This window comes from Lathyrus oleraceus, chromosome 5 (genome assembly GCF_024323335.1).
Source record: "Lathyrus oleraceus cultivar Zhongwan6 chromosome 5, CAAS_Psat_ZW6_1.0, whole genome shotgun sequence".
NCBI lineage: Eukaryota > Viridiplantae > Streptophyta > Magnoliopsida > Fabales > Fabaceae > Lathyrus > Lathyrus oleraceus.
In genome coordinates this window covers 594,484,683-594,498,616 of record NC_066583.1, presented here as the reverse complement: position 1 = coordinate 594,498,616, position 13,934 = coordinate 594,484,683, and the positions used below count along the sequence as shown (strand labels likewise).

The 13,934-nt window shown below is 35.2% G+C and overlaps 1 protein-coding gene and 1 non-coding gene across 2 annotated transcripts; one reads left to right on the top strand and one right to left on the bottom strand.

The window, feature by feature from the left end:
- The first annotated feature begins 970 nt into the window (after positions 1–970).
- On the top strand, positions 971–2,810 carry LOC127082288 (uncharacterized). Its single transcript, XM_051022524.1, has 3 exons — positions 971–2,122; positions 2,165–2,284; positions 2,370–2,810. Exons 1-3 carry the CDS (start codon positions 971–973, stop codon positions 2,808–2,810), a joined length of 1,713 nt encoding a protein of 570 aa, XP_050878481.1.
- A 9,853-nt stretch (positions 2,811–12,663) lies between these two features.
- On the bottom strand, positions 12,664–12,736 carry TRNAL-UAA (transfer RNA leucine (anticodon UAA)). Its single transcript has one exon. It is a non-coding gene; the product is annotated as a tRNA-Leu (tRNA).
- Between the last annotated feature and the right edge of the window lie 1,198 nt (positions 12,737–13,934).

Sequence of the window (13,934 nt, the reverse complement as noted above, 5' to 3'; positions counted from 1 at the left end):
TTCAACATGAATGAAGTATATCCAACCCTCTCCCACCTCCAAATCCAACAATTCTGGCACAGTTGACCACAGTTGACTTTTCTGATTGATAGATGAATTTGGCTATGCACTGATCAAGTTGAGCCTCAAACTCCTGATGAAATGGATCAATGATGAAACCCTAGCTTCCATTAGCTCAATATAATCACATGATGATCCCCATATCCATTATAGACCCCATCTCCATGCCATGCCCTGATTGACCCAATACAGATGATTCAACTGATTAGGATTGATTAGGGTTGACCAGTGGTCAAAACCCTAATCTCAAAGTATCTGATCAAGAATGATGAACCCCTTTGATGATAACAAGACCATGATGATGATGATGTACCATTTCACCCAAGATCAAGCTCAATCTCCTTAAAGAACATGAAACCCTAATTTGTACCACACATCCTCAGATGGTTAATAATCCATTCAACCAATGAAACCCTCAGCTTGCATCTCAACCTCTCTTATCTTCTGACCAAGACTTAGGAGGATGACTTGCACAAGGTTGCCACATGATATGCAATATGCAATGTCTAATGACCTAAAAAATGCAATGCAATATGTTAAGCTAGTCCCAAGAGAGGAGGGCAAATTTTGAGGTGTTACAGGTAGCAGTTGTTCCCAATTGGTATGGATGAATCAGATGCAGATTGAGTACAATGTCACTCAGAATGTCATGACATTGGATGCTACTCAGTTTGAAAACTTAAGGGGCAAAGTGGGAATATGCCTTTCTGAGGAATTATAGTAAGTAATGATGTTAGGTATTTACTATTTAATAATTCAAATTATTAAACATTTGAGAGTATGCTCTGATTGGTCAACAAATAATAGCTATTACTCTTGCAACAAGCGCTACCTCTTCCATCGTTTCAACTTTCATTCACGCAAGCATTCTCTCAAAGAAACTTTTCATTTCGCCTCTAAGATATTCATCATGTCTCAACAATCCAACTCATCTTCCTCCAAGAACATGTCTGATTCTTCTAGCTCTGAATCATGCAACCCTAACAGAGAAGATCCTGTTGCTGACTCTGCGAATACCTCACATGCAAGAAGACCTAAAGAAACTGTATCAGGCTTCTCCTCAGCAATCGCGCTTGATGAACAAACCAGAGAAGGTTCAAGGTATGTTCACAATGCCATTGCCACTATGGTAACTGGAATACTGTCTGGTAATCATAAGGTCCTTGGGGTTTCCATTCCCTTAAACTCTATTAAACCTGATAGTGTTGCTTATCAAGAAAATATTGAGTCTTTAGGAAAGAATATATCTGATGATATTGAGCAAGCTGGTGCTTATAAGGAGTCAAATGTTGACAAACCCTTAGATAATGTGGCTGGTGAGGAAGTTCATGTCACTCATGATGTCAGTAACAACCCTAACTGTGAGGCTGAATTAGTAGACCTGGAGGAATTTTCTGATAATGAGTTGTTGTCCTCAGTCGTCCCTAGCATAGCCAAAAGGGTGAGGACTAGGAGAGAAAAGAAAACAGTGGCTCAAAGGTCCCCCAGAAAGAAGATTGATGTGCCAACCTCTCCCAATCCAAAGGTGGCAGTCGAGAATTCCCTCAAGAGGAAAGTTCATGGTCCAACAAAATCTTGGAGGAAAAGGGTGCCCAAGAAAAAGAAGACCAAGTCTGTTGTTGTTGAGTCTGACTCAGATGTTCCATGTGATGTCCCTGACACTCTATCAAAGAAGAAGCCATCCACTAGCAAGCTTGCAGCCAGTGTCCCTGAGGTACCAATTGACAACATATCGTTCCATTTTGCCTCAAGTGTAAACAGGTGGAAATATGTGTATCAGAAGAGACTGACTTTGGAAAGGGAATTGGCTCAGAATGTCCTGGAATGTAAGGAGATTATGGACCTTATTCAAGAGGCAGGTTTGATGAAGACTGTGACTCAGTTCTCAAAGTGCTATGAGATGTTAGTAAAGGAATTTATTGTCAATGTGTCTGAAGAATGTGATGATGGAAAGTCTAAGGAATTCAAAAAAGTGTATGTGCGAGGCAACTGTGTAAATTTCTCTCCCTCAGTGATCAACATGTATTTGGGAAGGCCTGATGTAGCTCAACCTGAGCTTGAGGTGACTGACAACAAAATCTGTCAAGTCATCACTGCTAATCAGGTAAGGAAGTGGCCTCTCAAAGGTAAGTTGGTGGCCAGCAAACTGAGTGTCAAGTATGCAATGCTGCACAAAATTGGAGCTGCTAACTGGGTGCCCACCAATCATAAATCTACAGTTGCTGTAATGCTTGGAAATTTCATATATGTTGTTGGAACCAAAGCCAATTTTGACTATGGATCCTATATTTTTTTATCAAACTTTGAAGCATGCAGGAAGCTTCAGTGTGAAGGGACCTATAGCCTTTCCTTCTCTCATCTGTGGTATTGTTTTGAATCAGTTTCCAAACATCTTAATAGAGAATGATTCTGTGAAGAAAAGAGACAACCCTTTGTCCTTCAATCATAAGCTGTTCCTAGGTACCCATGTTCCTGACATTGCCATGGCAACAGGTGAGACATCAAGTATAAGCAATCAACCAGGTAAAGCTGCTGTCATTGCAATGCTCAAAGAAATGTTCAAGGAGTTAGAGGCAAGGAAGGTCAATTTGGAAAAATTGATTAGCAAGTTGGAGATGACTGAAGGTGATGTGGTTGGTGAAGCTGTTGCTGCTGCAGAAGGAGCTGGAAGACAAGGTGAAGAGGGAGAAGCATATGCCAGTCCTGATGATGGCACGGATGATGATGTTGACTCTGAGTCAGATGTCTAAAACATTCCCCGTGGCTCTGAAAATTATGTGTAATTTTATTTTTGTTGGTCTGTATTATTAAGTGTTGCTTTGGCAACATTTTTGATAAAAAGGGGGAGTAACACCTGTACCCCAGGACAACAGATTTGTTTGAACAAATTTATTTGAAGTTGAAGGTCCTCTACCAGAGGTTATGTTGTTGTTCAACTTCTATGTGTGCTGAGTGTGTTGCTGTTCAACTTCTATGTATGCTGAGTGTATTAGCTAATTTAATTCTCTGCTTGGATGTGTGTTTTCCGCTGCTGTGAACTCTGTTGTGATGCCAAGTTGTTTTAGTCAAAAATTTGCCAAAGCGGGAGTTTGTAGATGTTTTTGATTGGCTGCATTTTGTGTTAAAACACTAACTGTACTCTGATGTCATGACATGCTTTAGTAGTATACTGCACGATTAGCTAATACATGATTTACTGAATGTCAAACTGAATGTTATGACATTCATCACTGACAACAGATACTGAATTATAGGCCAGTTAGTTTTTCTGGTATACTTCAGCATTTGTCACAGGCTACTGTTTCAGGAAACAAACAGTTGAGCTAGAATTAAAGATGTTTAGCATATGGCCTATGTTCTGGACGTCAAACTGAATGTTATGACATTCATTCCTGACAACATATGCTAAAGTGTAGGCTATTTAGTTTTTCTGTTTTAGTATTTATCTCAGGCTATTTTTTAGGAATCTAACAGCTGAGCTAAAATCCAGGAAACTAACAACTGAACTACATTTAAGAGGCCTAGCATATAGCCTATTTGTTAGAACCCTAATATGTGGAAATTAGGTTAACTTGCTTAACCTTAATTTTAGGACATTCAAGTTCAAGGCCCAAGTGCTGCATTATAAAAGGATGGCAATCCTACTTTCAGCAGCTCAAGGATTTCGAAGTGTGAAGCATTGAATACATCATTGTATTTCATAGCTGTAGTTTTTATTGTGTCTTGTTTTAGGTTTTACTTGTGAGCCAAGCAATTATCACCTAGATGATTGCATTGGACTAGGGTGTTCATTGAGTTGTAAGTGTTGTGTCACTCTAAGCTTTTAAGCGTGAGTGTTGTGTTTCTTGATTAAAGCTGCTAAGCACAATCAAGAGTTGTTTGAAGTATAACTTCGCCATTGACTTTAAACTAATTAAAGGTTGTAATCACTGTGGTGATTGAGGGGGAGTGAGTAGGAACTCTGGTCTTAGTTTAGATTGAAATTGCATTGGGTAGGTCTTAAGAGATAGGATTAAACAGTCGGTTTAAGTCCTGAATTAATACTACTTATAGTGGATTTCCTCCCTGGCTTGGTAGCCCCCAGACGTAGGTGTGTTTGTCACCGAACTGGGTAAACAATTCTCTGTGTTATTTACTGCACTTTACATTTACCTTCTGCATACATTACCTGTCTGCGCAGAATTGGATGTCATAACATCCAGTGTGACATCGATAGTCTGTTACTAGAATTTCAAAATGGAGACAACCTTGCAGGTGATAAAGACAAATATTGCTCAGAATCAAAAACTGCCAGGAATGAGGGATCTTCAATATCTGAAGATAATCTCCGCCGGGGAATACAAGAGGTAAAACTCTGCATGAGGATCTAAGCAAATGCTGAGGATGTTATGACCAAGATCATCACATTCCTCAATAATCAACAAATCCTCCTTGGAAATTCAGAAATAAACCAATTTCAAGGAAAAGATGAATAGATCTGATAAACTACCGAAATTATGCAACACAAATGTGCTAATGGAAACCAAACAAAGATTCCGGATCTTCGGAGTCCAACCATAAACTGGAGGATATCAACAGGAGCACCACAACTATGGAATATGGATTTTCAAAAAGGATCAATCATCAGCTCGACTCCATTGGGGATGTGACCCACCAACTCAGCTAGGTATAACTGACGAACTGTTGGGGAGGAAAATAGTTACCAAACCAAATGTTTGGGGAAGACCAACAAGGCTTCGCACTTCAAGACTTATCTGTTCTCAGGTTGATGTTGATATTCCTTGCTGAAATCGATTATTCTTAAAGTGATTGTTTTTATTATTTTAAGAAAAGTAATTTTTATTCATTAATTTATTTCAAAATTATCATCATAAAAATCCAGTTTTATTTAGTAGAGGTAAATAAGAGTAGAAGCAATTGGATAAAAGTTCAACTTTATTTAATAGAATGGTAGTCTATAAATGACAAGACTCTATAGATCTTTACAAAGTTGAAAATGGTAATTTACATGGAAAAGAGGCTACATTGAATACAATGACCACTACTCTCCCTACCAACTTCAATATCCATTGTGCTTGTCTTCAGTCGAGAATGATGAATCGGACCCAAATGACTTACTCAAAGTTGCCTCCATGATTAGGACCAACTGAATAAAGTTACTTGCCATAATCCCTAACCTTGGCCTAGATTTCCCCAAGGTGGGGTACTCAATCTACCGGGATGAATTTTTTGTTTTATGTCTCTAATTTTTGCCTGGATCTCCCTTTCGGGTTTTCAATCCACCGAGACGCTCATTTTTGCCTAAGTCACCCTTTCAAGTTTTCAACTTAGCGAGATGTTCTTTTTTTCTTTTGGGAGAAGTATTTCTTGACTGCATCGATGTTCACTGAACGAGTGAACTCTTCACCATCCATAGTTGTAAGAATCAAAGCACCGCCTGAAAAGGCTCTCTTAACAACATATGAGCCTTCATAATTAAGAGTCCACTTGCCCCTAGCATCAGGTTTGAAAGATAGGATCTTCTTGAGAACAAGGTCACCTTCTCTAAACACAAGAGGCTTGACCTTCTTATCGAAAGATTTCTTCATTCTTTGCTGATATAATTGACCATGACACATGGCAGTCAATCTCTTCTCTTCAATCAAATTCAATTGATCATATCTGGTCTGACACCATTCAGCTTCTGTCAACTTGACTTCCATTAGCATACGCAATGATGGGATCTCAACCTCTACTGGGAGCACAACTTCCATGCCATAAACAAGTGAGAAAGGGGTTTCCCATATTGAAGTGCGGACGGATGTACAATACCCATGCAAAGCAAACATGAGCATCTCATGTCAATCTTTGTACGTCATAACCATCTTTTGAATGATCTTCTTGATGTTCTTATTTGCAGCTTCAACATCCCCATTCATCTTAGGTCTGTAGGGAGAAGAATTATGATGTGAAATCTTGAAGTCTTTGCAAAGAGCTTCCACCATATTATTGTTCAAAGTTCGATCCATTATCAGTAATGATATTACTCGGCACACCATAATGGCATATAATCTGATTCTTGATAACCCTCACAATAACTTGCTTGGTTACATTTGCATACCATGCCGCTTCAACCCACTTTGTGAAGTAGTTGTAGATGTTTTATTGACTGCATTTTGTGTTAAAACACTAACTGTACTCTGATGTCTTGACTGGTGTCATGACATGCTTGAGTAGTATGTTGCAGGATTAGCTAATACAGGATTTACTGTGTGTTAAACTGGATGTTATGACATTCATCCATGATAGCAGATACTGAACTATAGAATAATTGGTTTTTCTGTTATAGCTCAGTATTGAGTTCAGTATGTTTTCAGGAGAATAACAGACCTGGCACATAGCCTATTGTCTGAATGTCAAACTGAATGTTATGACATTCATCCTTAACAGCAGATACTGAATTATAGGCAGGTTGGTTTTTCTGCCACAGTTCAGTATGTTTTTCAGTCTGGTTATCAAGTGAATAAAAGACCTGGCACATAGCCTGTCTGAATGTCAAACTGAATGGTATGACATTCATCATTGACAGCATATACTGAATAATAGGCAGGTTGGTTTTCTGCTACAGTTCAGTATTTATTTCAGTCTGTTTTCAGGAGAATAACAGACATGGCATATGGCCCATTGTCTAAATGTCAAACTGAATGATATGACATTTATCTCTGACAGCTGATACTGAAGTATAGACTGGTTGGTCTTTTACAGTTCAACATTTAGTACAGTCTGTTTTCAGGAGGATAAAAGACCTAGCATATGGTCTATGTTCTGGACGTCAAACTGAATGTTATGACATTCATTCCTGACAGCATATGCTAAAGTGTAGGCTGGTTAGTTTTTCTGTTTCAGTATTTTTCTCAAGCTATTTTTCAGGAATCCAACAGCTGAGCTAAAATCCAGGAAATTAACAATCGAGCTACAATTAATGAACCTAACAAATAGCCTATTTGTTAGCAACCTAATATGTGGAAATTAGGTTAACTTGCTTAACCTTAATTTTAGGAAATACAAGTACAAGGCCCAAGTGCTGCAATATAAAAGGATGGCAATCCTTCTTTCAGATCTCAGGGGTTTTAGGCGTGAAGCTTTCATTGTACCATCATACTTCACTGCTGTATTTTGTTTGTGTCTTGTATTAGGTTTATCTTGTGAGCCAAGCAATTATCACCTAGATGATTGCATTGGACTAGGGTGTTCATTGAGTTGTAAGTGTTGTGTCACTCTAAGCTTTTAAGCGTGAGTGCTGTGTATCTTGATTAAAGCTGATAAGCACAATCAAGAGTTGTTTGAAGTGTAACTTCACCATTAACTTTAATCTAATTAAAGGTTGTAATCACTGTGGTGATTGAGGGGGAGTGAGTAGGAACTCTAGTCTTAGTTTAAGATTGAAATTGCATTGGGTAGGTATTAAGTGATAGGATTAAACAGGTGGTTTAAGGCCTGAATTAATACTGCTAATAGTGGATTTCCTCCCTGGCTTGGTAGCCCCCAGACGTAGGTGTGTGTGACACTGAACTGGGTAAACAATTCCTTGTGTTATTTACTGCACTTACATTTTCCTGCTGTATACATTCCTGTCTGTGCAAAATCGGATGTCATAATATCCTGTGTGACATCGATAGTCTGTTAACTAGAATTTCAGTAGTCAATAGCCACCATAATGAAACAATGTCCGTTTGAAGCTTTGGGCTCAATCATACTAATCATATAAATTCCCCACGTGGAGAAGGGCCATGGAGAGGACATGACATTCAAAAATGTCGGAGGAACATGAATCTTATTTGCATAAATTTGACACTTGTAGCATTTCTTTACAAACTTGCAACATTTAGATTCCATTGTCAACCAAATAGTAACATGCTCTCAACATCTTCTTTGCCATAGCATGTCCATTGGAATGAGTACCAAAGGAACCTTCATGGACTTCAGTCTTCAATAAGTCTGCTTCGTGTCTATCCACACATCTGAGCATAACCATATCAAAGTTTCTCTTATAAAACACATCATCATTCAGGTAAAAGTTTCCATCTAATCTTCTCAAATTCTTTTTATCTTTCAAAGATGTATAGGCGGATAAATCTTACTTTGGAGGAAACACTTGATATCAAAATACCATGGCTTTTCATCTTTGACTTCTTCAACAGCAAACACATGAGTTGGCCTATCAAGACGCATCACAGTCAAATTGGGAATTTCATTCCAAAATTTCACCATAATCATTGAAGCCAACGTTGCAAGAGCATCTGTCATCCGGTTCTCATCTAGAGGATATGATGAAACTCAACCTTTGTAAAGATAGTTGAAATCCTCCTTGCATAGTCTCTATATGGTATCAAACCGGGTTGATTCGTCTCCCATTCACCTTTGATTTAGTTCACAACCAAAGTCGAATCTCCATAGACGTCCAAACATTTAATTCTGAGATCAATGGCCGCTTCAAGCCCCATAAGGCAAGCTTCATACTCAGCCATATTGTTTGTACATTTGAAGGTCCATCTAGATGTAAACAGAAAATGAGTTCCTTGAGTAGTAATAATCACTGCCCCAACACCATTACCATATGAATTAACAGCTCCATCAAATACCATGCCCCAACGGGGACCAGGTTCTGGCCCTTCTTCAAGCAATGGTTCATCACATTCTTTCATCTTCAAATACAAAATCTCTTCGTCAGGAAAATCATATTGCACTGACTGATAGTCTTCAATCGGTTGATGATCCAAATGGTTAGCCAAGACACTACCCTTGATAGCTTTCTGAGATTGGTATTCAATATCGTATTCGGATAACAACATCTGCCAACGGGCAATTCTCCCAGTTAAAGAAGGCTTCTCAAAAATATACTTGATTGGATCCATTTTGGATTTAAACCAAGTAGTATGATTTAACATATATTGGCACAGACGCTTAGCAGCCCAAGCCAATGCGCAACATGTCTTTTCAAGCATAGGATACCAAGTCTCACAGTTGGTGAACTTCTTACTGAGGTAGTAAATTGCATACTCTTTCTTTCCAGATTCATCTTGCTGACCAAGAACACAACCCATACTTTCATCAAGCACAGTCAAATACATGATCAAGGGTCTTCCTTCAACAGGAGGAGAGAAAATCAGAGGCTCAAGTAGATATTCTTTGATACTGTCAAAAGCTTTTTGGAAATCCTCTTTCCAACCACAAGACTGATCTTTTCGGAGAAACTTGAATATAGGCGCACACGTGGCAGTCATATGCGAGATAAATCATGAGATATAATTCAAGCGGTCGAGAAAATCTCTGACTTGCTTCTCAATTTTGGGCGCAAGCATGCACCAACATTCTTTAAACTGAAAGGCATCACTCAATAACAGAAAGTTCCACAGGGTGTAATGAATGTGGTATTCTCCATATCTTCAGGTGCCATCTTGATTTGAATAACACGGTGAACATGGATCGAACACGTGACCTTCAGGTCTTCAGTCTGATGCTCTCCCACCTGAGCTATCCCCGCTAATCATTATATTGTGCTACTTTGTGATATATTTCATGTATGATACATTAATTGTTTGTTTTCTACTTTGAAATGATAGTAAACAAAATAAAAACAAGAATAATGTTATTTTGACACAAAATTTTGACCTAAATTAGATGTTAGTCACAAATTTCATATTTCATTAATGTTATTTTTAATGATGGGTCTTAAACATAACAAGGTCCTTTAACTTATTAACCTTAAACATGTTTTAATGAACCACACATTTTAATATGATTTTAAGTGTTGAAATACATATATGTGTCTTTCAATCATCCAAATTATGTTTAGGTTAATGGTTTTAAAATGACTGGTTATTTATGTTGAGTATATTGTAATGAGCTCCTAAGAAATTTAGTATTCATTAGACTTCAACCAACTGTGTACATTTTTTCATTTTAGTATTGCATTAACCATATAGTTTTATTTATTTAATTTGTGTTCGATTTTATGAAATAAAACAAAACCATTATAATGGTTCCAATATGAGTGGGTCGCGTTCATTGTGTTTAAGACCGTGAGTCCTCCCGATGTGAAAGTGTAACTTACAAAATTGATAAAATTCAAAATGCTGACCAAAAATATTACGACTCCTATTATCTAACATATTCATACAGGACATGACTTTCTTTATAATGTATATAATGATATAGAACTCAATACTTTTGTCTCAATATAAAAGTAATTTGTTTCTTTAAATCGTATCAATTCAAATCCCTTAAGCTTTATGATAAGATAGTAATATGGTCATAACTTTACCTTTGAAGGCAAGAAAGTCTAAGAGTTTGGTTTTCGTTTAACCAATCATAGAACATAAAATTTACCCAATTTCGATTTTATATGCCTCTCGTTCCATTGTGTGTTATAAATCGATGTTATTTGCTTTCAAATATACCTTATAATTGGTATAAAAATGATTTTCAAATTTACTAAATAAAACATATAAGCATATTATAATGCAATGAACGTGGATCGAACACGTGACCTTCAGATCTTAAGTCTAACGCTCTCCCAATTTAGTTATCCTTGCTAGTCATTCTTTTGGGCTACTTTGTGATATATTTCGTGTATGATACATTAATTGTCCATTTTCTACTCTCAGATGATACTAGACTAATGAAAAACAAGAATAATCTTATTTTGACATAAACTTTTGACCTAAATTAGATGTTAGTCACAAATTTCATATGTCATTAATGTTAATTTTAATGATGGGTCTTAAAGATAACAAGGTCCTTTAACTTATTAACCTTAAACATGATTTAATGAACCACACATTTTAATATTATTTTAAGTGTTGAAATACAGATATGTGTCTTTCAATCATCCAAATTCTGTTGAGGTTAATGATTTTAAACTGATTGGTTATTTATGTTGAGTATGTTGTAAAGAGCTCCTAAGAAGTTTAGTATTCATTAGACTTCAACTAATTGTGTACATTTTTTCATATTAATATTGCATTAACCATATAGTTTTATTTATTTAATTTGTGTTAGATTTTATGAAATAAAACAAAACCATTATAATAGTTCCAATATGAGTGGGTCGCGTTCATTGTGTTTAAGGCCGTGTGTCATCCCGATGTGAAAGTGAAACTTACAAAATTGATAAAATTCAAAATGCTAACAAAAAATATTACGACTCCTATTATCTAACCTATTCATACAGGATATGACTTTCTTTAGAATGTATATAATGATATAGAACTCAACACTTTTGTCACAATATAAAACCAATTTGTATCTTTAAATCGTATCAATTCAAATCCCTTAAGCTTTATGATAAGATAGTAATAAGGTCATAAATTTACCTTTGAAGACGAGAAAGTTTAAGTGTTTGGTTTTTATTTAAAAAATTATAGAACATAAAATTTACCAAATTTCAATTTTATATGCCTCTCATTCCGCAATGTGTTATAAATATATGTTATTACCTTTCAAATATACCTGATAAATCGTATAAAAATGATTTTCAAATTTACTAAATAAAATATATAAGCATATTATAATGCGGTGAACATGGATCAAACACGTGACCTTCAGATCTTCAGTCTGACGCTCTCTCAACTGAGCTATCCCCACTAGTCATTCTTTTGGGCTACTTTGTGATATATTTCGTGTATGATACATTAATTGTTTGTTTTCTACTTTGAAATGATAGTAAACGAAAGAAAAACAAGAATAATGTTATTTTGACACAAAATTTTGACCTAAATTAGATGTTAGTCACAAATTTCATATTTCATTAATGTTATTTTTAATGATGGGTCTTAAACATAACAAGGTCCTTTAACTTATTAACCTTAAACATGATTTAATGAACCACACATTTTAATATGATTTTAAGTGTTGAAATACATATATGTGTCTTTCAATCATCCAAATTATGTTTAGGTTAATGGTTTTAAAATGACTGGTTATTTATGTTGAGTATATTGTAATGAGCTCCTAAGAAATTTAGTATTCATTAGACTTCAACCGACTGTGTACATTTTTTCATTTTAGTATTGCATTAACCATATAGTTTTATTTATTTAATTTGTGTTCGATTTTATGAAATAAAACAAAACCATTATAATGGTTCCAATATGAGTGGGTCGCGTTCATTGTGTTGAAGACCGTGAGTCCTCCCGATGTGAAAGTGTAACTTACAAAATTGATAAAATTCAAAATGCTGACCAAAAATATTACGACTCCTATTATCTAACATATTCATACAGGACATGACTTTCTTTATAATGTATATAATGATATAGAACTCAATACTTTTGTCTCAATATAAAAGTAATTTGTTTCTTTAAATCGTATCAATTCAAATCCCTTAAGCTTTATGATAAGATAGTAATATGGTCATAACTTTACCTTTGAAGGCAAGAAAGTCTAAGAGTTTGGTTTTCGTTTAACCAATCATAGAACATAAAATTTACCCAATTTCGATTTTATATGCCTCTCGTTCCATTGTGTGTTATAAATCGATGTTATTTGCTTTCAAATATACCTTATAATTGGTATAAAAATGATTTTCAAATTTACTAAATAAAACATATAAGCATATTATAATGCAATGAACGTGGATCGAACACGTGACCTTCAGATCTTAAGTCTAACGCTCTCCCAATTGAGTTATCCTTGCTAGTCATTCTTTTGGGCTACTTTGTGATATATTTCGTGTATGATACATTAATTGTCCATTTTCTACTCTCAGATGATACTAGACTAATGAAAAACAAGAATAATCTTATTTTGACATAAACTTTTGACCTAAATTAGATGTTAGTCACAAATTTCATATGTCATTAATGTTAATTTTAATGATGGGTCTTAAAGATAACAAGGTCCTTTAACTTATTAACCTTAAACATGATTTAATGAACCACACATTTTAATATTATTTTAAGTGTTGAAATACAGATATGTGTCTTTCAATCATCCAAATTCTGTTGAGGTTAATGATTTTAAACTGATTGGTTATTTATGTTGAGTATGTTGTAAAGAGCTCCTAAGAAGTTTAGTATTCATTAGACTTCAACTAATTGTGTACATTTTTTCATATTAATATTGCATTAACCATATAGTTTTATTTATTTAATTTGTGTTAGATTTTATGAAATAAAACAAAACCATTATAATAGTTCCAATATGAGTGGGTCGCGTTCATTGTGTTTAAGGCCGTGTGTCATCCCGATGTGAAAGTGAAACTTACAAAATTGATAAAATTCAAAATGCTAACAAAAAATATTACGACTCCTATTATCTAACCTATTCATACAGGATATGACTTTCTTTAGAATGTATATAATGATATAGAACTCAACACTTTTGTCACAATATAAAACCAATTTGTATCTTTAAATCGTATCAATTCAAATCCCTTAAGCTTTATGATAAGATAGTAATAGGGTCATAAATTTACCTTTGAAGACGAGAAAGTTTAAGTGTTTGGTTTTTATTTAAAAAATTATAGAACATAAAATTTACCAAATTTCAATTTTATATGCCTCTCATTCCGCAATGTGTTATAAATATATGTTATTACCTTTCAAATATACCTGATAAATCGTATAAAAATGATTTTCAAATTTACTAAATAAAATATATAAGCATATTATAATGCGGTGAACATGGATCAAACACGTGACCTTCAGATCTTCAGTCTGACGCTCTCTCAACTGAGCTATCCCCACTAGTCATTCTTTTGGGCTACTTTGTGATATATTTCGTGTATGATACATTAATTGTTTGTTTTCTACTTTGAAATGATAGTAAACGAAAGAAAAACAAGAATAATGTTATTTTGACACAAAATTTTGACCTAAATTAGATGTTAGTCA